The 25,066-nt window shown below is 42.2% G+C and overlaps 1 protein-coding gene across 7 annotated transcripts in view; it reads right to left on the bottom strand.

Moving 5' to 3' along the window:
* Positions 1 to 16,158: 16,158 nt before the first annotated feature.
* Positions 16,159 to 25,066, bottom strand: part of RBMS1 (RNA binding motif single stranded interacting protein 1) — a 213,243-nt gene continuing 204,335 nt past the window's right edge. For all 7 annotated transcript variants that reach the window (XM_061135266.1, XM_061135264.1, XM_061135267.1 and 4 more), the window contains 4 exons: positions 22,012 to 22,122; positions 20,995 to 21,075; positions 19,609 to 19,693; positions 16,159 to 18,791 (listed from right to left, as the gene is read on the bottom strand). In XM_061135266.1, coding sequence (XP_060991249.1) covers positions 19,616 to 19,693; positions 20,995 to 21,075; positions 22,012 to 22,122 — 270 coding nt within the window. In that variant the 3' untranslated portion in view covers positions 16,159 to 18,791; positions 19,609 to 19,615. The remainder of the gene's footprint in view (positions 18,792 to 19,608; positions 19,694 to 20,994; positions 21,076 to 22,011; positions 22,123 to 25,066) is intronic.

The raw sequence follows: 25,066 nt of genomic DNA, 5'->3' as shown, positions 1-25,066 counted from the left end.
GGTCTAATGGTTGAAATTTGCTTTCCAATGCAGGGGATGTGGATTTGACCCTTGGTCAGGGAACTAAGATCCCATATACCAGAGGGCAACAAGAGAAGCCCCCAGGCCACAATGAAGACCCAGCGCAGTAAAAAAAAAAAAAAATTTTTTAATAAACTAAAAATAAAAATATACATTTAAAAAATGACAACAAATTCCCAGTATCTAAGTCACAAAGCTAACAACTCTGAATGTGGGTTATTTCACAAAGTGAAATGAAGTCTTTCAGTCGTGTCCAACTCTTTGTGACCCCATGGATGGTAGCCTACCAGGCTCTGGGTCCATGGGATTTTCCAGGCAAGAATACTGGAGTGGGCTGCCATTTCCTTCTCCAGGGGATCTTCCCAACCCAGGGATCAAACCCAGGTCTCCTGAGTTGCAGACAGACACTTTACCATCTGAGGAGCAGAAAGAATTATCACCATCACAGACTCCTTTGGATAATTGCGAAGAAGGATGGCTTCTTCAAGCATTCAGATAATCTCCTCTAGGGGCTTCTCTAGGGAGATGAAGCTGGTTTGGTGCATCCTTCAGTGCTGAGAAGGCGATTTAGAATCACAGCTGGTAAAGAATCTGCCTGCAATGCAGGAGACTTCAATTCCTGGGTCAGGAAGATCCCCTGGAGAAGGCAACAGCTATCCACTCCAGTATTCTGGCCTGGAGAATTCCATGGACAGGGGAGCCTGCGGACTACAGTCCTTAAGGTCTCAAAGAGTCGGACACGACTGAGCGACTTGCACTCACTGTCTTTAAGGAGAAAAGCTGGGAACAGCAGGATGTCTTTGTAGGAATGCAGAGAAATGAACAGCTCTCTGGGTCCCAGGTTCCTGACCAGATTTTAATTTTAATCAGTGAGGAATCCTGAAAAAAAAAAAAAACAATAACAGAAAACAGCTGGGAAGCAGCATTGATTTCAAAGTCACGACAGTGACATTCACTCCATCAATGTATTTTCATAGCCCCTGCCTGAAAGACCAGGCAATAAATATGCATGTCGTCCAGAGCTCTGCCTGGAGCTGGGTTCTTGTTTTGTTGGTGGCATTTAAGAGAAGGCGTGCTGAGCTGAGTGCCAGGGGCATTTTCCTGTAGTCTAGTCTAAACAGCTATTTTCTCTGACGTGACTAGGATGTTTTCTGTCACCTCCAAATATTAGACAGTATGATAGCATTGTTTCCAAGGTTCGTGGCCTTGGTGACAGTCAAGCGTGCAGGAAGATGCAGGCGGGGGTTGGACGAGAGGACTGACTGCTTCTGCCCTGGGCCAGGCCAGAAGGCGGAGCCGGAGAGGAGCCACTCTCCTTCTGTCTCCTGTTTTATTTGGAAGGCTTTCCTCTGCGTTTTTACTACTGGGTGGTCCTTGGGCCTCCCGCCACATTCCAAATATTTCCAACCTCTCTGAGAGGTGGCAGCTCTTCCTCAGGAGCCGACCCCCTGGCTCGGGTGGGAGGCTGAGTGGCACTGGCGGGCCCTCGGGCACAGCATTCCTTTCTTGTGCTCTCCCCCTTGTCTGGCTTTGAAGTCAGTTGGAACAAGAGAGAATTGTGAGCCTGAAGTTCTAAGATTTTGGGTACAGTGGGTTTTTCTTTTGCAGCCCTTTCTGCTGGAATGCTCAGTGGTCTCCAACTTTTTGGATGACTCACCTGAATCAGTAAAAGACATTAAGTAGATTCTCCCAATACTTTTATTTATTTATAGCTAGGCATGTACCATTGAACTAATACCCTGTTTCTTAAAAACGCACAGAGACTGCTTCTTAAAGTGAAATAATATTAAGTTTTTTGTTTTCTCGGTGGCACAAAAATCCTTTTTCCCTTTCCTTTGCTATTAACGGGCTTCTCAGGTGGCACTAGTAGGAAAGAACACGTCTGCCAACACCGGAGAGGCAAGAGAGGTGGGTTCAATCCCTGGGTCGGGACGATCTCCTGGAGGAGGGCATGGAAACCCACTCCAGTATTCTTGCCTGGAGAATCCCATGAACAGGTGAACCTGGCAGGCTACAGTCCATGGGCTCACAAGAGTCCGACATGACTGAAGTGACATAGCGCATATGCATGCTGTTAACATTGTATGCTCATTTTGTATTTCTATGCCTCACTTGAAAAGCTTATGTTACCACTTGGTGATTTGATTCACATCATCTACGCACAGTTTATTCTGATACTTGGTTAGTGACTATTGTATCTAAAAGCAATGCATCAAAGATGTGCAAGAAATGCATTGTTGTCTGTAATGATTCCATCCTGACAGGTTTTAGGGCACATCTACCAACTAGACAAAGATTCTGTTGGAAGTTAATTAAAAATTTTCCATCATTTTTTTTTGGCTTCAACCAATTGCTCTCATAATCTATTGAGAAAGTACTCTCCATTGCCCAAACCCAGAGAAAGTGAAAAGGCAAGGAAGCCTTGTCGAAGCACCATTTTTCTAGATAGATCGATCAATAGCTAGAGATATGTTCAAAGCTCTCTAAAATTATACATTCAAAAGGTTTTTAAATGATTTTTTAACTTCCACTTCCAAGTTTTTAAAATGGGTATTTATCAGAATTTTTAACGGAGAAAACATGGTTTTCAGAAATTATTTATACAATGATGGAATATTGTATATATATATATAAATATTTGTTTCCAGCGTGTTTTCTCCAAAGCATGAATTTCTTTTTCTGAGCAGTCACTTTCTCATTCCCTGGTAGGAGGGTGTCAGTGTTTCCTGGGATCCACAGATTTTGGGTCTTTATTTACGCAGACCTCACCACTAGGTTGCATATTCCAACAGCTTCTTGTCACCAAAGGAAGTTTCAGAAAATGTCTTTCACACAGTAAGATGGCAGGATGAACTGTCCTGGTCTGTGTCTGCAGGGTGACATTGTGTTTTAGGAGCAAACCATGCAAACTGCTGGGAACAAGTGGATCGGTCTGAGCTCCTAGTAGTAACTGCTGGTGCATGTGAATGGAGTAATTGAAGTGAGTTTAACAAAGATAATCTCTTATATTATATTTATCATATTATGTTCCATTATAATAAAAGTGAAGTGAAACCAGCCAGCAATAGCAGGGAGCCCTTTCTCTCTTCCCCTAAGCCTGGAGTCCGGGGAGGGAGCAGAGACACAAGCCAGGGAGAGAACTTTGACTCTAGTACAGGGGGTGGTTGTCTGCACCTGTGATTTTGGTAGACGGACTATATTAGTTTGCCCAGAATGCCCTAACAAAGGAATACAGTTGAGCAGTTTCTATAACAGAAATTAATTTTCTCACAATTCTAGAGCCTAGAAGTCTGAGATCAAGCTGCTGGCAGGGTTGGCTTCTTCTGAGGCATCTCTCCTTGGTTTACAGATGGCTCTCTTCTCCCCATGTCTTCACATGGTCCTCCCTTTGTGCACGTATCTGTGTGTCTAAATCTCTTCTTCTTATAAGGACATCAGTCATATTTGACTAGGACCCACCCTATGACATCCTAAGTTACTTTAGTCAGACATGTCTGACTCTTTGTGACCCCATGCACTGTAGCCCACCAGGCTTCTCTATCCATGGGATTCTCCAGGTAAGAATACTGGAGTGGCTTGTCATTTCCTCCTGCAGGGGATCTTCTTGACCCAGGGATCAAACCCATGTCTCTTGTATTGGCAGGCAGGTTCTTTATGACTAGTGCCACCCTCATTTTAACTTAATTATCTCTCAAGGAGTGATTTAGTCTCTTGAGTTGTGGTCAGCTCTTTGTGACCCCATGAACTATATAGCCCATCAGGCTCCTCTGTCCCTAGAATTTTCTAGGCAAGAATACTAGAGTGGGTTGCCATTTCTTTCTCCGGGAGATCTTCCCCATCCAGGGAATAAACCTGGGTCTCCTGCATTGCAGGTGGATTCTTTACCAACTGGACCAAGAGGGAAACCCCAGTTACTTCTCTAAAGGCCATATTTGTAAATACTTCCTGAGGTCCTGGGGCTCAGGCCTTCAAGTTTGGATTTAGGTGGGTACATAATTCAACTCCTGTATCAGGATATGGCAACACACTTCAGTATTCTTGCCTGGAGAATCCCATGGACAGAGGAGCCTGGCAGGCTACAATTCATAGGGTCGCATGGAATCAGACACGACTGAGGCAACTTAGCATGCACGCATGGCACAATTCAACCCATAATGGTGACACTGTCAATCTGTGGGCCGCAGGGGAGAAGTTTGGGCAATAAGACTTGATCAGTCTTCCCTCCAGCCCACTGGATGCAGGTAGCTCACACTGGCCAACCCCAGATAGAAGCCGGAAGCAAGGGAGACTGTGTGATGCCACCCTGAAGGTCAGTCTCATAAGATACAGAGAGTTACAAAGAGTAATCTGGAGGAGCAAACAGTGCTGAACTTAAAACACAGATTTCATTGATCTATAGAGTTATAAATAATTTAACAAAGAAGCAAAGAAGCTAGATAAATCAGTGTATTTGACTTTGTGGATTGCAAAAGAGATGTTGGTTTCAGACAATGGCTGTTAGGAAGTTTGGCTTTGTGGAAATAGTTTGAAAATCTTGCATAGCACTAGGCCTTGTGAGAATTAGAAAAAGACATACCTGTGGGCAGACACATTGGAGGAAAAAAAACTTCAACTGGATTGAGTGGTTGTTTTGGTGAGCTTGTCATTTACCCTCCTCAGTCAAACACCCTCCCTGTGTGGCCCTGCGCAGCCACCCTTACCATGGACTCCTATTCAGAGCCTGTGTGCCCTGGGCCCCTCATTCCAGCCCCTCATCATGAAGAACTGGAAGGACAAATTTTGATGTCACCTCTTGCTACACCCTGCAAAGTGGCATCCTTCTAGTTCACATGGGAAGAATCATTAAGATATAGAAAAAATTCAGATCTATCCACTGGCTGTTTTATTAAATCAAGTCCCCTTTGCTGGCAGTTTCTGGCTGACTTGAACTTAAAGAACTATTTGGTGGATCTTCCATCTAATGGGAGCCTTTAGTGTCATTTAGATAATTGTTGCTTGTTAGCACACTGGTCACCCCGTTTTAAGTGTTTGGGATTACTAATAAACATGAAATTTGCATATAATCATTGGATTTTCTTACCCATAAGGCAGAGTATAGCATATAGTGAAAAAGCTGTGCTCTGCACAACTCCAGAGGGTGCCAGTCACATAGTCATTGTAGATGTATATGGTTATTTTGACAATTGTCTGGCAGATGATGGTACAGAGTTCTAAGAACTGGGTACCTCCTGCATCTCCAGTTGTTACAGAGTTGCTGGCTGGGTAAGAGGCAGATTAGGTAGCTGGGTGTGGGGACTCCATTGGGCACTGGTGAGGGGTGGAGAAAGGGAAGGACCCAGTGAAGACTAAGATGTGGTCTAAACTTCTCCATACAGTGAAGAGCAGGAAACCTGGGTCCCCTGCGCCACCCCCCGACCTTAGCCTCACCTTCAGAATAATGCCCAGATGTACCACCTCCACCTGCACTGCTCCCCCTCATCCCCGCTGCCCACTCACCTCCCTCTCAAGTGCTGTCTGTGATTGAGGAGTGAAAGGTCTGGAAAAATAACACACCACACCCCACACAGGTGGGGGCAACGTGAGATTTCTGCAGCTTTTCTTTGTGTGGAAGGGCTGAGACTTGGAGAGAACCATGAGAGCCACTGGCCAGCCAGGAGTGGAGGAGAATTGCTGAGGCTGAGGAGAGGGAGCCGGGGGAATGGAGGTGGAGGGTGACAAGGGCTGGCCCAGGAGCAGCCTGGTGTGTTCCACGGTTCCCATGGATGTCTGTGGATGCCATGGAAATGACATCTGAGGCACTGGGGTACCCTAAGGAGGAATGGCACCCTTGCTTATTTAAGCCTTGTTCTTCCTTTTCAAGAGAAAGGAGGGGAGCTATTTTTCAGTGTTCGCAGTTGTGAAGCCAACACAAGTCTACATGGGGCGCTATCGTGGTTATATCTTGACCCTCACCTTCCAAGTCCTGTGAGGGCTAGATCCCTCTGCAATGGGTCCTCATCCCCCCTGGTCTTTGCCAGTACTCACCTCTCACCTCCTGGACTCTTACTCATAGTTCTTGCTTTTTGTCTTGTTTTGTTCTAAGTCTCAAGTAGAAGTATTCCTTGCATGAAAGACAGCCGTTTCATCTAATCTCAGGGTCAGTGAGGACCACTTTGAAAACATTTTGGCATTATCCTATAAGGCTGAAGCTAGGCATAACCCTATGACCCAGCTACTCTACTCCCGGGCATATGTGTGTTTAGGAGCTCAGTGGTGTCCAACTCTTTGTGACTCTTTGGACTGTAGCCCGCTAGGCTCTTCTGTCCATGGGATTTTTCGGGCAAGAATACTAGAGTGGGTTGCAATTTCCTCCTTCAGGGGATCATCCTGACCCAGGGATCAAACCTGCATCTCCTGTGTCTCCTGCATTGCAGGCAGATTCTTTACCCACTGAGCCCTCAGGGAAGCTGGGCATATACCTTGCAAAAATACAGGCACAGATGTACTGAGCATTTTCATCATAGCATGTTCAGAATAGCCAAGAGCTCCCATGTCTATCAAAAATAAAACAGACACTCTTTGGTATATTTATACAATGAAATACTATGTAATGATAAAAATAAACAAATTACAGCTAAGCAAAAATGCATGATTAAATCATCAAGATATAATATTGAGCAAACATGTCAGATACAACAAAATATTGAATGCACAATTCCATTTATACACAATTCAAATAAAGATAAAACTAAACATTTTAGGGAAGCATATTTAGATGATATAATCATAAAACTGAGGACATGAACAATATAGTCTGTGTAGTGTTACCTGGGCTTCCCAGGTGGTTCAGTGGTAAAGAACCCCCTTGCCAATGTAGGAGATGTGGGTTCGATCCCTGGGTGGGGAAGATCCCCTGGAGAAGGACATGGCAAACCACCCCAGGATTCTTGCCTAGGAAACACCATGGACAGAGGAGCCTGGTGGGCTACAGTCCATGGGGTCCCAGAGTTGGACACGACTTAGCAACTAACCAACAAGTGTTACCTGATGAGTGGAAGGAGGGTTTGATGACTGTCAAGAGGCACCATGGTGGGGGGTGGCCAAGGGAAGGGGCTGAGTTCTATTTCTCAAGCCGAGTGGTGGTCAAGGGTACTCATTTTGCTATCCGAGTTTGAGCTGTACATCTATGGATTTGCACTTTTCTTAGCTTATTTCACAGTTGTAAAATAGTCCAAAAGAAGGCAGTTATTTATTGCCTAATTATTCTCAGGGAGTTTAGGTACTGAGTTGAATAAAGGAGAAACAGAAGTTATCCAGGTCGGGGAGGCCATCCTAGGAGTGAGAGGAGAGGGGTAAAGGCGCAGAGTACAGAAAGCTTCTGAGAGTTTAAAGTTCAAGTTGGGAGTGTGGCTGGAGGTGAGACCCCAGAGACGGTGGAAATGAGGCTGTGAGGGAGTCAGGCATTTCGACTTGGTGGGCTGTGGAAGAATCTCAAGCAGAAGAATGGAATTTCAAGAAGAGGAGGCCTGTCAACAGTGGTGAGTGCAGGCAGGATCATTCAGAGCAGGATTGAAAGTTCCCTGACTGCTGTCCCGCTGGGATGAGAACAGTGCAGTGGAGAGCTGGGGCCGACCCCAGGCCACAGGGGGATGACGTGGGAGCCAAGATCAGAAGTAGAGACATCACCCTGGCCAATGCTGCTGGAAGGCCCAATTGGAGAAAAAGAAATGAGATGGTTTAGATTAGTGAATTCACTCTTTCTCCATGACCATAAAAGGTGGTAGTTCTTTTCATTCTCAAAAACTCAAAAGTATTTATTTCAGAGACTTCAGAATTAACTCATGGGTAATGAGATGATTCACCTTTAAGAAATTATTCTGGTGCTTTGTGACGCTGGAGTGGATTTACTATTGAAGCATGGAAAAACACCTGGGAAAATCAGGGGGTTGCTGCACTGGAGTTTCTATAGGAGGGTGGATTTGGGGCCTCAGAGATGGCAACTCAATGTGGGCATCTTAGAAATATCTCTCTCACCAACTGACTGCACACCAAATTTGGTGGCTGAGAGCTTGTGAGAAACCAGTGTATTTACCAGGTCCTCAGGGACAGCTTTGCGAGGTCAGTAATGTCAATCATTGGAATTATCTTATCTTCCTTTTCTTCTCCTCTGGTCACACTGTCTAATATTAGTTTTCCTACCTAAGACCTTTTCTTCTTTTTTTAAGTGTATCTTCTGGTTGGTAGGTAGATTATTATGATTTTTAAAAATTATTTATTTTTAATTGGAGGATAATTGCTTTATAATATTGTGTTGGTTTCTGTCATACATTAACCCTAAGTCACGATTTTCTTCTTCCTCTCTTTCTCTTCTTTCTGCCATCCTCTCATGTCTCTCTTTATGTCTCCTTTGTGGGTTTTCCACTGGTGTGCTGCAGTCCGTGGGGCTGCAAAGAGTCAGACACAATTTGGGGACTGAACATCAACGACAACAAAAACAACAACTTTCCTGTTCTTCAACTTTCTGTTTCAAGCCTTTTACCATGTTCCATCTGACAGTGGGAGGAAAGCAGATGCCACTGGGGCAAATTTAGGGCATCACAGAGGCCCCCTTCCCCTGGAGAGCACTCACCCTCTATGTCAGAATGACAATGCCTATCCCCCCCACCCCGATGTTGGTTCTGTCTGCCTCTGGGCAGAGTGGAAGAACCAACTTCCTTCCCACCACCGACTCTCAGGCAGAGGGAGGTGTCACAGCCTGAGCAGGAGGGCAAGGCTGAGGCACCTGTGAGGCCGAGAGGGTGTCAGAGATGGGAGGTTGGTCACACACTGGGGATCTGATCAGATGAGCACGTGTCTCAAGGAGTGGGAAGCCAGGTTCCTTGAGGTCAGAAAAGAGACTTACAAAGAAGGGAAAATGAACACTGTCATGTTGGATTAGACTTGGAGGTCTGGATGTGCAGACATATGTTTTTCAATATGTAGAGATCATGGAGTAAATGCAGATGTAAATGTGTGTTGCACACCTACACACACACAAACACACACACACTCTTTAACCGTATTCACTGATGGAGCTGGAGAACACTGACATATCAGTAGCAAAGATAATATCTAGTACCCAAATCTTACCTTTCAAACACCATTCTCTGCTAAAGGAACTGGAAGTCTTTGGAGAAATGGCTGAATCCAGGACTGGAACGGGGAGAGTTCAAGGTGAACTTGGCACATCTGGTGGAGCCAGCAAGCAAGAAAATGCTTGAAGAATCATGGGGACCCATCTTTGAAAACACATAAGCTAGCTTGCAGGAGTTAGAGTTCCCACTTGCCAAGTTAGGGACAATTTGAGCATCAAAATGAGTGACGACTGTAATGGATTAGAACTCATTGAACAAAAAGAAAACCCTGAGTCCTTACTTAGAGAAATAAATCAATGAATAAATTCAAGTTTGAGGAAGTTTAGCATATTGACATGTTTCAAAGTATCTCCCCACAAACTAATTATTAATTGCAAAGTGGGAAATAGTAACTTTACAGGGGAGACACCTGTGAGACACCACTTTAACTAAGTGATCAAAGGGAACATCATCAATAATGAGACAAATTGAACTCATGCACCTCCCAGAGGGATGCAGTGAGAACACAGCTCCATTTTGGTGATATTCCTGCCGAAGGGGAAGAACCACACAGAACCGTCAAACCAACCAATCTGAGGACACTCTGCAAAACAACCCGCCTGGAATCTTCAATTTTGTCCAAATCACAGAAGTCAACTAAAGACTGAGGAGATATTTCAGACTGAAGGAAACTATAGGAACACAGATGGCTAAAGTCAATGCATGATTTAAATTGGATCTTTTTACTACAAAGGCATTACTGGAACACTTAGTGATGTATCGGCAAGACTTTCCTTATTTTGATGGTTGTATTGTGATCATGCAGGAGAATATCCTTGTGTGTAGAGGGTCATGGAGCATTGGGTGGATAATTTGCTTTTTTAAAAAATAATTTTTATTTATTTTTGGCTGTACTGGGTCTTTGTTGCTCCGTGTGAGCTTTCTCTAGTTGCAATGAACAGGGGTTACACTCTAGTTGTGGTGTGCTGGCGTCTCTTCTTGCAGAGCATGGGCTCTGGGGCACATGGACTCAGCAGCTGTGGTGCATAGGCATAGTTGCTCTGCAGCATGTGGGATCTTCCCGGGTCAGGGATCAAACCTGTGTCTCCTGCATTGGCAGGGGGACTCTTTACCACTGAGCCACCAGAGAAGCCCCAATAATCTGCTTTCGAATAAATCAGGATAAAAGCTTTTTGGTACTGTACTTGCAATTTTTATGTTTCAAAAAAAATTTTTTTTTTTAAATTAAGAAACAAATTCAATGGCACCACCACTTTGGGGAAAAAGAGACAGATGTTATGAGGTAAACACAAGATTCCCACTGAGAAAACATGAGAAATTTTGTGTTTATGGTGGGCTGCACAAGGCTGTACTTCGATGTCCTCGGAGTTCCCTAGGCTCCCTCCTCAGCTCTCAAGGGTCCTTTGATGAAAAACTAGAGAAGCAGTATTATTTTGAGTCTTTGGAAAGTTTCAGTATTAGGTAATGGAACGCGCCATGATCCTGCTTCTCAGGCCTTGCCACCAATGAGCAGTGAGTGTCTGCCCAAACCAGCCCACCCAGCCACCCTTCCCAACCTGGGGAAGTCGGGGGTGGGGTGCTGCTTCTGGTGGAAGGAAGAAACCAGGAAGAAATGCGCATAGGGCTTCAGGCATCACGGGGAGTGCTCAGTAAGAGGCAGGATGACTTGGGGCCGGCACCTTTTTTTCCATTGAGGGGCTGGATGTGGAAGTGAAAGGGGGCACTTGGAACATTTGTGCTGTTGCAAAGCAGAGATTTGTCTCTCAGAAGCAGAGCAACTGGCTTGGTGAGAGCGGTGAAATATACTGCATGAGAACATTTGAGAAGAGACCTAGTTGAGAACATTCATTACGAGTCTATAGCCTTCCAGAGTCACTTTCGCGGACTAGTCCTTTGGGATGCTGGCCTTGGCTTTCATTGAGGGGCCTTACCTGAAACCACCTTGGAAAGTGCAGTTGTATTGGCACAGAAAGGCGACACAAGACACTGCCCAGTGCTTCCTCCAGGCGTCCCTATCTAAATCTAGTAAATACCTTTTCCCAGAGGATCTGGTAGTCTTTGTTCTCTTTGACTAGATGTGTGTACCTTTCTTCCTTTTCACTCTGGCTGCCAGGAAACTCAAAACCATTGACTTTCAACGATAGGGATGACGGAGGCCTTTTGGCTTGCAGAGCTACATCCTATGCTCTCCTTATCTCTTTTAACTGTTAATGTTCCAAGCCCTGATTTTTACATTTGTTTTGTTGTTTGTTACATTTGTTTCTGGTAAGTTGCTTCAAACCTTTGTAAAAATAATGGTTTGTAAAACAAACAGAGACAGATAGAAGAATCATTGGGAGAGTGAAAGTTGAGGGAAACAAAATCTTCTCTATAAAACTGAGTTAAACATTAGGAAGAACATCATGCATATAGCAAGAACGGAAGTTCCTTTGGTATTTCTTAGGCAAGGAGGCCAGGAATAATACACATAATTATTCTGCATATGTCAAAGCAACGTGTAACAAAGTGGATATGATGAGACTGCTGGATAGATATCTGTGAAGAAAGTAAAAAATATGAGTTCTCAAGATAACAATGGACATGGGAGGGATGGCTAGAAAACTACACAGGTGATTGCAAATCCACAATCTTGTGTGTGCAGAATACTTGACCAAGGCGGGTAAAAGAAGATGACACTATTAGGAAATATATTACACTTCACTGTTTACTACAAAACAAAACAAGATGATACTTTCTTGTTACACATCCCAAGACTTTCAGAACAGGAGTGACAAAGTCAACTCTTCGGACATCTGCTCCGTCTCACTCTGCAAGGCCAGAGCTACAACAGACTTCATTTGTCTGCCTGACAATTTCATCTGTCAGAAGGCAGAGGAACTAGGGAGGAAATGGCTGCTTTGGAGTAAATTCTCATCAGTGAAAAAGGAACTAACTGGTTGGTAATGTGAAAATGACAAGAATCTCAGGAGAGCATGTTTATGTGCTCATAGAACTCCCAAAGCTCTTTATTTAGATCACACTTTGGTTACTCCTCCTTGAAATAGTGTCACTTACATACTGTCTCTCTACAAGAATGTCCGTTGGGGACTGGGACAACATCATGCCATCTTTGTGTCTTCTGATGTCTGGTGCAGTACTTTTTAATGCAAGAAATTAATCGAATGCACTGAATTGCAATATAATGAACATAGCTATTTGCATACTTTCAGGATAACCTGACAAGATTCTTTTGAAACTTTTCCCCCCTGATTATAGAATGTTTTTATTGTAGACAACTAGATTTGGAAAAGTATGAGAAAACACAAACTTTCCATAATTTTTTCACCCATATGTAAGCACTTGGAAGTACCTCCTCCTCATTTTCTGTAAATATTGCTTCATAATTAAGATCATACTGTATCTACAGTTCTGTGCCTGAGTTCTATTTACCTTATATTTTTTTTAAAAAAATTATTATTTTTGACTGTGTTGGCTCTTCATTGCTTTTTTGCTGGCTTTCTCTAGTCATAGCGAGCAGGGACTACTCTTCATTGGAGGGCATGGGCTTTTCATTATGATGGCTTCTCTTGTTGCAGAGCATGGGCTCTAGGGTGTGTGGGCTTCAGTATGTAGCACACAGGCTCAGTAGTTGTGATTCATGAGCTTAGTTGCTCCACAGGCATGTGGAATCTTCCTGGAATGAAATCTCCCTGGACCAGGGATTGAACCTGTGTCTCCTGCATTGCAGGTGGATTTTTATTCACTGCGCCACCAGGGATGTTCTTTATATTCTGTATTTCATGCCACGGAAATGTTTTCATTTAAAAATGACTATAGTATGTCTTTATTAGAATCAATCGTTGTGACAAAAACAAAACAAAACCAAAAACCCACAGGGTTTTTAATTGGCTGCAAGCTTTAAGAACTGAGATGTCAAGAAGGAAATGATTTCATCTGCAACAGAGGGACAGGGTTTTCCTGGGGTTCTGGGTTTTATCCTGAGTCACTGTGGTCCATCTGGAAGGTGAGCTGCCGGTATGGAGTGTGGAGCCAGAGCTAATGAGGGACAGTTAAAGCTGCAAGGAGTGTTCAACCCAGAGATCTGTGGAGCCAAAGTTGTCCACATTTGAGGGATGACTGACTTGTCTCATTTTTTAAGAAGATTTTTAAAGCAAATGCCATACATTAAAATAGACTTTTTTTGGGTGTACAGCACTATGAATTTTAGCACATATACAGATTTGGGTAACCACCACCATCAGGATAAAAACAGGTTCTTCCTCCCCCAAACTCTCCCGTGCTATCCCTTCATGGTCAGCCTCGTGTCCCCATTAACTCCTAGCAATCACTGACATGTCCTCTGTCACTATGCTTTTGTTTTTTCAGAAACGGGAATGATGGACTTAACTCTGTGGCATCTCAGTTGGCAGAACTAATAAAGCTGATTGATAGGTAGAAATTAACAAAGATGCAAACTTGACTTTTTAAGCAAGTTTGAGAGCTGGTCCAAGATACAGGAAGCCAAGAAAGGTGGGAAGTGCCCCGTACCTATACGTATTCAAGCAGAAGTGATTTCAGGAATCCTAGAGGGTAGGAGATACCTGTAGTCTCCTTTATAGCTATCTGTGTAAACGAGCAGTGGAATAACCTAGACCAAATCTAAAAACACAATAATAATTAAAAAAAAAATGAAGCAATAGCATGAGCTTGTATTTAATCCAAAGCCACCTGTTTTCAATTCTGAGCAGCCCAGAGACCTGCCAGCACTTTCTTGCACTTGGAGTCATAAGGTCTGGCAAAGTTTTTGGCTCCCTCCCTGACTCCAGCTTCCTTGAGTCTTAAAAGTCACGTAAGTTACTTGCCAGTCTCAGCAACAATGCTCTCAGAAGGGAACTGCCAGCATTGGGCAACACTTCTTACCATTAACCCCCAGTTCAAGAACCCTGTAATCCCCAGTGGTGTGCACGCCTCAATTTCCACCAGCAGCGCCCTGCTCCGAGGCCGGGGTCTCCTGCCTTCGGATCGCACACATGCAGGTGAAGAGTGACAAAGTCCTCCCTCTAGTGGTTTAAGTGGGAACACTCCGGGCCCTGTTAAGATCCAGGGCATCAAGACGGAAGACAATCTGGAGCCATTCCACAGGACCGAAATTCCATCACCTGGCCAGGATCACCCACAGGAAGGATGGGCGCACAGCACCAGCCCCTAGCTGTGCGCTGGACCCCCAGGGCATCGCCCTGCAGCCTGCCCAGGCTGCTGCGCGGGGCCGCCGGTGTCCCCCTACTCCCTTGCTTATCTCATCACGTTGCTATTCAAGGGAAAGAAACTGCCCGGCTGTTCTTTAACTCTGGCTCTGAGTTTTCCTTCTTCATCTACTTGTCATCTTCTGAAGCTTTTCGTGCATTGTGGGAGGGTGGTGGTGACTAGTCTGTGATCTTTATCCAAGGCCCCTGGATCTTCTCCTTTTTGGTTATTTCAGTGGAATGAGGCTGTTGCGGTCTCATATGAACATTTTCCAGCCCCTGCTCAGGCTGGGAGGCATGGCCTTTCCGTGTGACTTTTTAAGCAGCATTTATGAAATTTGAGAGGAGGTGGAATGCAGGCTCCAGTGCCCTTGAAAGGCATGGATGGCGGGGAGAAAACGGGGCTCCCATCCGCCACTGCTCTCTCATCTCAGCCCACAGAGAGGGAAGGATGCACACCAGGGAGCCGCTGCCAGCTTCCTCCCTGCCTTCCAAGGCAAGAATTCCACCCTGCTGCTTGGACCCTGACCATCTGACAAAAGAAGGAGTCCCGGCCCCTGATGATGACCGGAGGAGCCTGGGGTTAATCCCCAGGGGTGCCGCAGGTCCTCTTTCTATGTGTGAGCGATAGCTCTTTTTTTATTCATCAGCAATCTGGCTTGCTCAGCCCTGTTGCTCAGATAGAAAAGGTCCTCTGAAAAAGCATTTATCAGTTTCTGTATGAATGACAGCCCCTGGGTGTCCCAGGACTCCAATGACATGAGGCATCTTAAAAGAACAAAAATGAGGTTAACAAAACCTAAGGAGCCCAGCAGTATTTTTTTCCCTGTCTCTGGTTGGTGGTCCTATGAAGGAGCATGGGGACCCCAAGGATGTGACAGACCACGAGATCACGCTGCTTACATTCTTGGCAGCTTGCCTTCATCTCAACGAGGCCACACTTGGCTCCTGTCCCAACATCTTCCCCTCTGATGCACTGGTTATCATCAGAGAACCTGGCGTCCTTTACTCAAGGAGCCAACGAGTACTGGGGCTTTCTCGGCTGTGGCAAGTGAAGCGATCTAAACCTTTTGTATTTAATTCACATATCCCATTGTCCACGTTGCATGGGAGGCAGACAGAAATGGGAGGCTACGGATATTTTTCTTGCCCATTCCTTTCATCAGGACAGAGTCACTGGGCAGCAGAAAAAGAAACCTTTATAACTACACTAAAATATTTCATTTACCTTGGGTAAAAGTCAAGTTCTTATACTGAGTCTCTCATAAAGCATGTCAGCGTGGGAAAGAGAGTTCTGTCTTTCTTACATGAATGTTGCACCAGAGCCTCCTACTGGGAACAGCCAAACGAGGTCACTAGAGGAGGCCCAAGTCATCAAGGCAGGGGTAAGACCATCTTGAAATCCTTACCTGTGAACCTGCTTATCAGACAGTGACAGTTTTTATTCTGTCCCCCTTGCTGGGCAATTGACAGCACCACAGTCAAAAGGAAGCAGGAAGGAAGGAGGGAGGAGAGGGATATGGTTCTTTGACCTTTAAGAACAGACCAAAGGTGGAATTTGCTAAGGGGAAACGTGGTGAGCTAATGGTTGTCCTTGTGTCCATGAACTGAAATAGCCAAAAATGAGAGGGTGGGATGGTTTTTCCAATTCTTTTAAAGGAAATGTATTTTGAATACATATTGAATCTAAAATAATTTTCAACTCAATTTCCAACCAATTCACTGAACAAGGAAGAGATCAGAAATGAAATGAAATTCTGATATACATTTAATCTAACCTAAAAAGAAACTGACAGGAAAAATAAAATTTCAGATGTTTTTTATTCAAAGGTTCTCAAAAGAAATAAAACAGAAAAAAGCTAACAATCTGATCAAATGTACAGTTCAAAAATGTCTTTTGGCGTTTAACAACAAGTCCTAGGAAAGAAAACTACAGAGTTATCTTGAACCGGACAAATAAGTTACCACTGGCAAGTTTGTGGCACTAGTAAAACAAAAATAAAAAATTAACTCTCTTGATCATATAGATATCTCTATGAAAATCTTTTTTTTTCAATCTGTACAAAAGGTCTTTCTTCATAAATTAATTTTTTTTATAATTTAATGGCTGTCTACTATGTGATGTTTAACTGATTTTTTTTTTCTTTTTTTATGTACAGAGGTTATGTTTCCCAAATCTTACCCAGACGAGTATGGCACTTAGTTCAGACATTTCTAGCAGCAGATTTTCCCTCCTCTCTAACTGAGCTATCAAATTTCTGTCTTAACTAATGCAAAAATATCAAGTAGTGAGAGACCCAGGTTTATAACGTACTAGGTACAAAGAGGGTGCTGCGTTCGGTCTGGACTTTCACAAAGCAGTAATATTCCAGGGAGCATAGAACCAATAATACCACAACTTTAAAAAAAGGAAACAAAACAAAAACAAAAACACATTTCTCTTATGACTATGTAATTTTCACTAGAATCTACACTTCTCAGAGCAGCAAGGACTTTTGAAACTATGAAATGTCACTGACATCTATAATCAAATACAAGCATAAATTTTAAGAACTAAAAAATACTCGAAAGAAATAACTGCTTAGGCCTAGCTCCTGAGCTAGGAAGGATTTGGTCTGTGGAAACAGGGAGGGCCAGCAACCTGTCCCAGCACAAAAGAAAATAAGATTCTGAGGTAGATAACTGATCACACGCGGTTGACCAGACAGGTACACAGTTTTGGAAGACAACTTAATTTACCATTGCTTTTCAAACATATGCAATTGTCTTAATAAAAGAGCTTTAATAACAGTGAATTATCTTCTAGGTACTAAAGTAGAAATAACTTGTGTATTTATGAATCAGGAATTTCATAGTTTCAAAATTGGTTTTTCTTTACACTGAACACTTGTAGTGATGATGTAAAGTGTGGCACTGCTTGGATCCAAATCTTCCTTCATGCTTTTTTGTTTGTGTGTGTCCATACATCAATTAAAATTAGAAAACCTAAATGCAAAGGTACAAAAAAGGCACATTCTCCTAACCGCAAACTGGTCCGGCAAAAATAAAGAGCACAGAAGATGTGATGCTGAGACTAGTTGGAGCTACTGGTTACTGGCTCTTCGGTCTTTGGTGAAGTTACCTTTAAAAGTGCCAAGTAATTTTTATTTCTCAAATTTACGTCATAGAGAGAGCTAGTAGCCAATCGTTTTGCTTCTATTCATATCTCAGCTTTATGTTTGAAGATAAATCCTTACTTTTAGCTTTTGCCATTTAGTTGCAATAGCAACATTTTTTCTTCTCGGTTTGCCAGATCTCAGGCATCATTCTCATTCTAAAGCACTATCATTAGTAAAAACGAAGGACAAAACGTTCGGTGACTCCCCTCCCCCGCCCCCCACCCCCGCCCCCACGCTACCTACACTAAATCTAGAACATCAAGTTAGTTTTTTTTTTTTTTCCTGAAAAAAGGCAAAAAAGACTTTACATTGCATCATACAGCAGATATCCTAAATCAGTCAAACTATCAGAGGAAACTGTTGGCGTACAGCCTTACAAACAATTCACCCTATTAAAAGTTCCCCAGTCAGAAAATGTGTTTCACACAAAACAGTTTTCCCTTCTTGCATTTCACTACCTTACACATTATGTGAAAAATCATTAAAAACACCTACTACATATTTAAAAAAGCCAAAATTTCAGCAACTTTTATTGACTACCTTTTAAAAGCCCTATGCTGCTGTTTTACAAGGCATAATAGACCAGCCCATTTGGTCAAAGCATTCTACATCATTAGTTTGAACTAACTTTTACTGAAACAGCTACAGCATCAAAAGAGTTAAGGCAAATTGGAATTCATAGAAAAGGATAAGACACTTCACACGACGTGGGAAGGAAAACGGAAAGCTAAGAAAAGAGACACTGGCGGTAACACTCTCACTGCAAGCACAGAACACCAGGGGTGAAGTCGGACTATTTAAACGTCAGAAAGCCCATTTCATACAGCGGAAAAAAACACAAACGAAACACAAAATGAACAAAACCACAAGAATCCGGTCATGCACTTGAGTAAGTTTCATGGTCTTTGTGCATACCCAGAGAATTGAAGTTTTCTTTTCTTTTTTTTTTTTTCCCTTTTTTCTTTTTTTTTTTCTTTTTTTTGCATCATAACATTTGATAAAAATCTTTTTTTTTTTTTTTTTTTGCTTATTTTTTTTGTTTTTTGTTTTTTACTAAAATAAACCTGTTCAGGGGAACAGCTACTAGATGAATTTAAGGGTTTTATGCACCTTATAGAACTTATAGCAAAAATAGTTTTAGTTGATTTCATTATAAATAACGTTTTCAAGAACCTGTGCAAAACTGTCAATAATTTCCTAAAGCACAATTGATCAGAAAAATCCATGATTGTTCAGCCTTCACAACCTTCTTCATGTAAGAACACCCTTCTGTACATCTGGAAGAGAAAAATATAAAAAACAATTGCTCTCGTAACATTTGGTGTAACAGACCATAGAGCTTTGTCATCTCTTTCTTGTTTTAAAAACATATATGTTTGAGAAAGGATCTGCTCATCACTGGTGGTAGGTCAGTAAATGCAAATTCTGGAACTGAGGGTCACTTTCTACGTCCCGAGTCCACCTTTCAAATCTGAGGCCTGCAACATACTTCACCAGGGCAATCTAGAAACCCAAGTGTTCTATGTTCCACACAGTTGTTCAATGTAATCTGCATGGCACAGTGACAAGTTTTGAGATATGTGGTCCAAGTGAGAGTGGGGAAAGCAATCTATCAATCTAAGGATACTCACATTTGATTCTGTCAAGATAATGCTAATCTTGTAACACTAGACTAAGCAAAATCTTACACTGTTTTTTCTTCAGTCTGTGAGCATTAAAATAATATAAATATAGGAGATATATATATATGTATATACTCTCTCACACACACATATCTATCTATCTATATAAATGTAGGACAAATTTGGTACCTGGCATTCTCTGATTATGTTACTGATTTTGGGGCAGATAGGGAGGGAGAGAGAGAGCAAACATACATTTTATTTCAATATAAGGCACTCTTCTTTTTGGACAGAATACTTAATTTACAAGACCACAAAATCACTAATCTTAAGATTTCAGTAACACTGGATTCCCTTGCCATGACTGAAGCAGCGTGACCAGACCTGAGTTGTTCTAAGTATCATTCTGATAAAATCATCACAGCCTTTCCTTGACTTGAGCCCTACAGTGATGGAGATCGTTCCCTCATACCTCACAGTTACTTATTGGGTTGAAAGGTATATGGAGAATGGTCATTAGACGTCTCCACAGTCACCTGCTGCTGACCACTCGCCTCCTACAACAAAGCAGAACAGATGAGACATGTGAGCAATGAAATCCAAACTCTACTACCCAGATTGGACTGAGTCCCACATCGTAAAGACAAGCGCTGCTTACAAGTGATTTTCTTAATGTCATATAGAGCCTTCAAGGTTAATTACTTCCCTAAGGAGTTTAGATGTCTGATAGACCCAAAGAACCTCTTCCAACTTGTATGAGGTTGTCTCTTCACATCAAACTACAATTTATTAAACAAATCTCTTATCCTTTGGGGCCAGATGTGACTTGGACCTCGGTAATTTCAGATTTTACAATCTGAAATATAGTATGCATATGCTGTGTATCACCAATGATACTTAGTGGGGTCTCAGACTGTACCTTATGATCAAACACATTAACAGTCTGTGCTGAAAAGTATGAATATACAGTGTAAATGGGGCAAAGATCTTGTCTTGTGTCAGTTCAGCTGGGCTTCTGCCACAGGTCAGGTTTTTGCTGAAGTAGTTACAAAGAAAATTCTTAAGATTTGTTTCAGCACTGCAGATATGGATTGTGGGTCCCAGTAACTGTGGTTGCCAATAACTGCACAAATTTAAATCATTTAGAGGCAAACAAAACAAAACAAAACATCCTACCTCCCCTGTCGTCCTAGGGCTGTTTTTGGAATTGGAACCTATGGGATGTGACTAGCTGATGGGATCGACCGGGTTGATGAATTTCCTTAGAATTTCAAGGATACTTTGCAGGAAAACACTATGCTTTCTGCCCACCTTGAATTCAAATGTCAGATTTCTTCCATATTAATATCATACCAGTATCTTCTGTAATAAGAACTATGAATTATTTAGCTCTATTAAGTATTCTACAAAAACAGGTATGGTCTGTTCTTTATCCCTGTTAAATTCTGAAATATTTTTTCCAAGTATTTAATTATAACAGATTTTTATAATTATTATTATTGATAAAATCTTTGGTACCAGGACTGCAAACTCCAGCTTTATCTTAATTTGCCTGGAAGTATCATTTTATAGGAGACAGGATAGAGACTTGAGGGGGTAATGAAATGTGCTACAAGCTTAGAAAATATTAAAATATTTCAGGGAGCCCTGGGGGTGTGGCCTGGATATTGCCATGCTAATCTGTATGCAGAGAATTATATTTCATAGTTGAAAACAACTCTAAGCATACACTCCCTCTAAACTCAGTTCTTTATGCACATGTGTCAATTTTGATTTGATTCTTCCTTGAATTCTGATTTACCCACTTCTGAAACTACTCATTGCCATCCGTAATGGCCACTGGATGGTGTGTACCAACCTCCACAGGAACTGCCGCCGTCTGCACATGTGTGTATTGTGGCAAGTAGGCCCCTTGCATAGCTGATGTGGCAGGCATGTACTGAAAAGAAGAACACAGTCAGGGTGGCCATGACAAGCCATGGGTGAAGATCATCACAGCTTCTCATCCTCAATAATTCAATATCACTAATGTGCTATTTTAATCTAGAAAACCTCTGCTTCAAAGAACCTCATTCATTTCCAGCAGCTGCCTGAATTAGAATTGTTCCCGTAAGTGGAGACCCAAGGAGTAAATGCCTTAGATCTTCAGCAGGTCACTGAAAAATGGGAAAAAAATGGAAAACGGACCCTTGCTTTCCTGATGCTGAAAATTATCCTTTTCCAAAGGCAGGAGAGATTTCTCATTGGATGTATGTGGCCCTGGTTTAGACTTGACGAGCTGCTGCTGTTGGCTGTGAACGTAAGCAAAGAAAATACTACCCTTTGTTCTGTTAAGTCACCACAGATATGGTCTCAATTAAAAGTCTTTGGTCATCTTACCATCTAAATGCTACACGTATCAACCCTGGAAATTAATCTGATATCAGCTCAACTCCATACCCAAATGCAACCTTGGACTTGGGGAAAATAAGTCAATACTAGGATTGTGATTCAGCGCCCCTAAAACCCATACAAGTGGAAGTAAGTGAGGAAAAATCCCCTGCCTTTATTACCATGTATCACCTTCATCTTTGGCTTCATGAGCCCAGGTCTGCCAGTGTGAATGAATGATACCAGTTATTAGGGCTACAAGTGGTCCTGTATGGAAGCTATACTCTGATACAGGAGAGACAGATAGCCAGAGGACAGACTTTCAGTTCATCAATTAATCAAGAAATCTCTTGAGTATTTACTATGTGGAAGGCAATGTGGGAGATGAGAGGGGATCAGATATAATCTCTGACATTATAGAGCCTATAACTGATAAGGAAAACCAGGCTGCACGAATTTAGCCTCCTCTGTAAGCTGAGACACATGATATTAATTTGCCACCTACTGTTCCGGTGCTGCCAAGTGACAGATGACTCATTTGCTGGGCCAGAGGGCTGATCATAGACGCGGGCTGTAGTGACATGGTGTGCTCCATGGAGGGAGTTAACACGGCACCCTGGGGAGTCAGACAGAGCAAGTGAGACACATGAGGGAGGAGCGGAATTCTGGAACCACCGTTTCCATAGGAAATGGCTTAGCCTGCTGCAGAACATGAAGCAAAAGTAACCTCCCTTCAAACTTGTAAACTGTCATAAGCGATTTCTTAAAAATCGTCTAGACTGTGCTTTCTGAGACTTGTAAAATCTTTGTTTAGCTGCATGTGAGATCTAGCTCCCTGACCAGGGATCAAACCCAGGTCCCCTGCATTGGGAGCATGGAGTCTCAGCCACTGGACCACCAGGGAAGTCTCCCTGAGACTTTTCTAAAGAACACTCACTTCATAGAAATCCCTCTCTATTAAATACCTCTCCCTTTCTCTTTACTTAACGGTAAAGCAAGCTAGCCCCCAGGAGGACTATGTGCTGTGACAGGAAACACAAACTACTTTCGGCTGGCCAGGGTTACGAAATGCTTAAGTCAGTTTTAAAGTAAATGACAGTTGATGTTTTATGCAGTCACAACACAATGTACTATACTGCATATTATAAATACAATGTCTTGTTTAAAAATGTTATAAAAAAAAATAGTCATTTGATTCAAGGTCAGGCTGTTAGGGTCAAGATCACAGTCTTCATTCATTCACTGTTTCTCAGCATTTGCAACTGTAATTTGGTGCCAGGGGAGGGAAGTAGATTCAGATATAATTAATAATCTAATTTTAGAATCTTTGACTTCATTGGAAAAAATTCTGGTCTTCAAAAACAAAATTAAACATAGCTGTAAAGCAATTACTTTCCAATTAAAAATAAATAAATAAATAAAAATTAAATTAAATATAGTTAAAAACACAGAGGAGGGGTGAAAAAAAAACCACTCATATAACCCAGCCTGTCTCTAATACATGGCTGTTAGCAGTGTCTGGGTAGCACTGCATGGATTCTGGCTTCCACTTATTTTTACAGAGTTGCAACCAGGTTCATATGAAATACGAAACTACTTCATATCCTGGGTTTTGCTTTTTAACTTAACATTCCATTATCAATATTTACCTAACTTACTGCCTTGCTCTCATTATCATTTTTAATGATTACTTAATGGCACTCTGATTGTATATGAAATTCAATTAGTTCTATTTCTGGATTTTTGCATCTTCTCTAATTTATCCTATTGTAATATTCTTAAATTATCACATTCCTCTCACTTCTGCAATCACCCAATTACCTGAGGATGCAATTACTCTGATACACCATACAATTATTAATGTTAGGTTTTTGGTATCACTGCGACTGACTCATCATTCCTTAAAAGCATTTATTTATTGATAGATACACAATTGAGGGTAAAAGCTGATGTGCAGGAACTTTAGTGCTAGTCTCAGGCAGTCTAAATCTGGGTGGGAAAAGGAATGACTTCTCAGGTAGGTCCTTCTGCACACACTACTGCTGTCTCAATGGTGTTCAACTAAGAGATGTGCTGCCTGTCTCTTAATAGGTAAGCCCTCCTCCCTCCAGAGAAGACTGCCAAAGGATGCAGATTCATGTCAGAGACAGTAGTTGTGTGAAAGTCACTCAGTCGTGTCCGACTCTTTGTGACCCCAAGGACTACAAAGTCCATGGAATTCTCCAGGCCAGAAAACTGGAGTGGGTAGCCTTTCCCTTCTCCAGGAGATCTTCCCAACCCAGGGATCGAACCCAGGTCTCCTGCATTGCGGGCAGATTCTTTACCAACTGAGCCACCAGGGAAGCCCAAGAATACTGGAGTGGGTAGCCTATCCCTTCTCCAGCAGATCCTCCCAACCAAGGAATCAAGCCAGCATCTCCTGCATTGTAGGCTGATTCTTTACCAGCTGAGCTACCAGGGAAGCCCATGTCAGAGATCATTTGTTATTAATATATTTCATAAGAATTTTTTCCCTTAAAAAAATTTTTTTTTTCCTTAAAAAATTTTTAAGGTGCATCATTCAAAAGTGAGTGGTAACATGTAAATGACTCAGAAGTCTAGAAAATGCAGGCGTTTCCTGCTGCTCTTCCTCATTCATCTGTAGGAGCTATTGTCCTAGAAAGCCCCCAAATGAAAGATGAGCTGATTTCTAGCATTCCTGAATAGGACAGCACAGAGTACCTGGGATGTAGACTGCCATGGGCATTTGTGTGGCTTAGTGGGTGGATGTGGGTAGGTACATGTGTGGGTGTGTAGAAATGTATGTGTGCATGTCTATACAGACAATATAACACATACAGATACATCATCACAGAGTTCCTCTCCTGTGTTATCAACTAAACATGCTTTTTCTCCTTCTTCAAAGTCATCTCAGCAACTCCCTGTTCAGAATGTGTCCCTGTTCTGCTGTTTCACATGCCTGGTCTAACACAGCGTCGTGTCCTCTTTTGGAAGTTGTCCTAAAGAAATTCCTGTCTCATTTTAAGGCCACGAACAATGTGCTTTTTCCTATGCGACTGATCTGTTTCATAAGCACTGTGAGCTATATTGCTTATTAAGAGTCCCATTTTGCACTGGTTATCAGAAAGCTGAGGCTCCCTCTGTGGCTGCTTTGTGGTGAGCATCCAGATTATTCTATTAAGCATCCTTAGTCTTTTTTGTGATTTTTGTTTTTTACTTTTATTTTTCAACATTCTAAACTCATGTTTTAATTCAACAAACTGGATTTTATGTATTTTTGAAAAATACATTCAATATACTACCTAATAAGGTAAAGTGTAATTCATTCAATTTAAAAAATGTAATATATATGTAAGTACAGTCCGTGCTCGTGTCACTAAAGAAATCACATTTGTTATTTACCCTCAACAGGTGTTACTACTTTAGTATTTAAAATTTCCATGGAGAGGTTAACACTGATGAAAAATCTCTAGGTCAATTCTAAACACTTTATATTTGCATTAAACAGAATATAGACAAAGAGAGCTATTTCATCACAAGTATGGTTAAAAATTTAGTAA

The sequence above is a fragment of the Dama dama genome, chromosome 33 (assembly GCF_033118175.1).
Source record: "Dama dama isolate Ldn47 chromosome 33, ASM3311817v1, whole genome shotgun sequence".
NCBI classification, from domain to species: Eukaryota; Metazoa; Chordata; class Mammalia; order Artiodactyla; family Cervidae; genus Dama; species Dama dama.
Note: the sequence above shows the minus strand (reverse complement) of the source record. Positions and strands in the feature narration are given on the sequence as shown.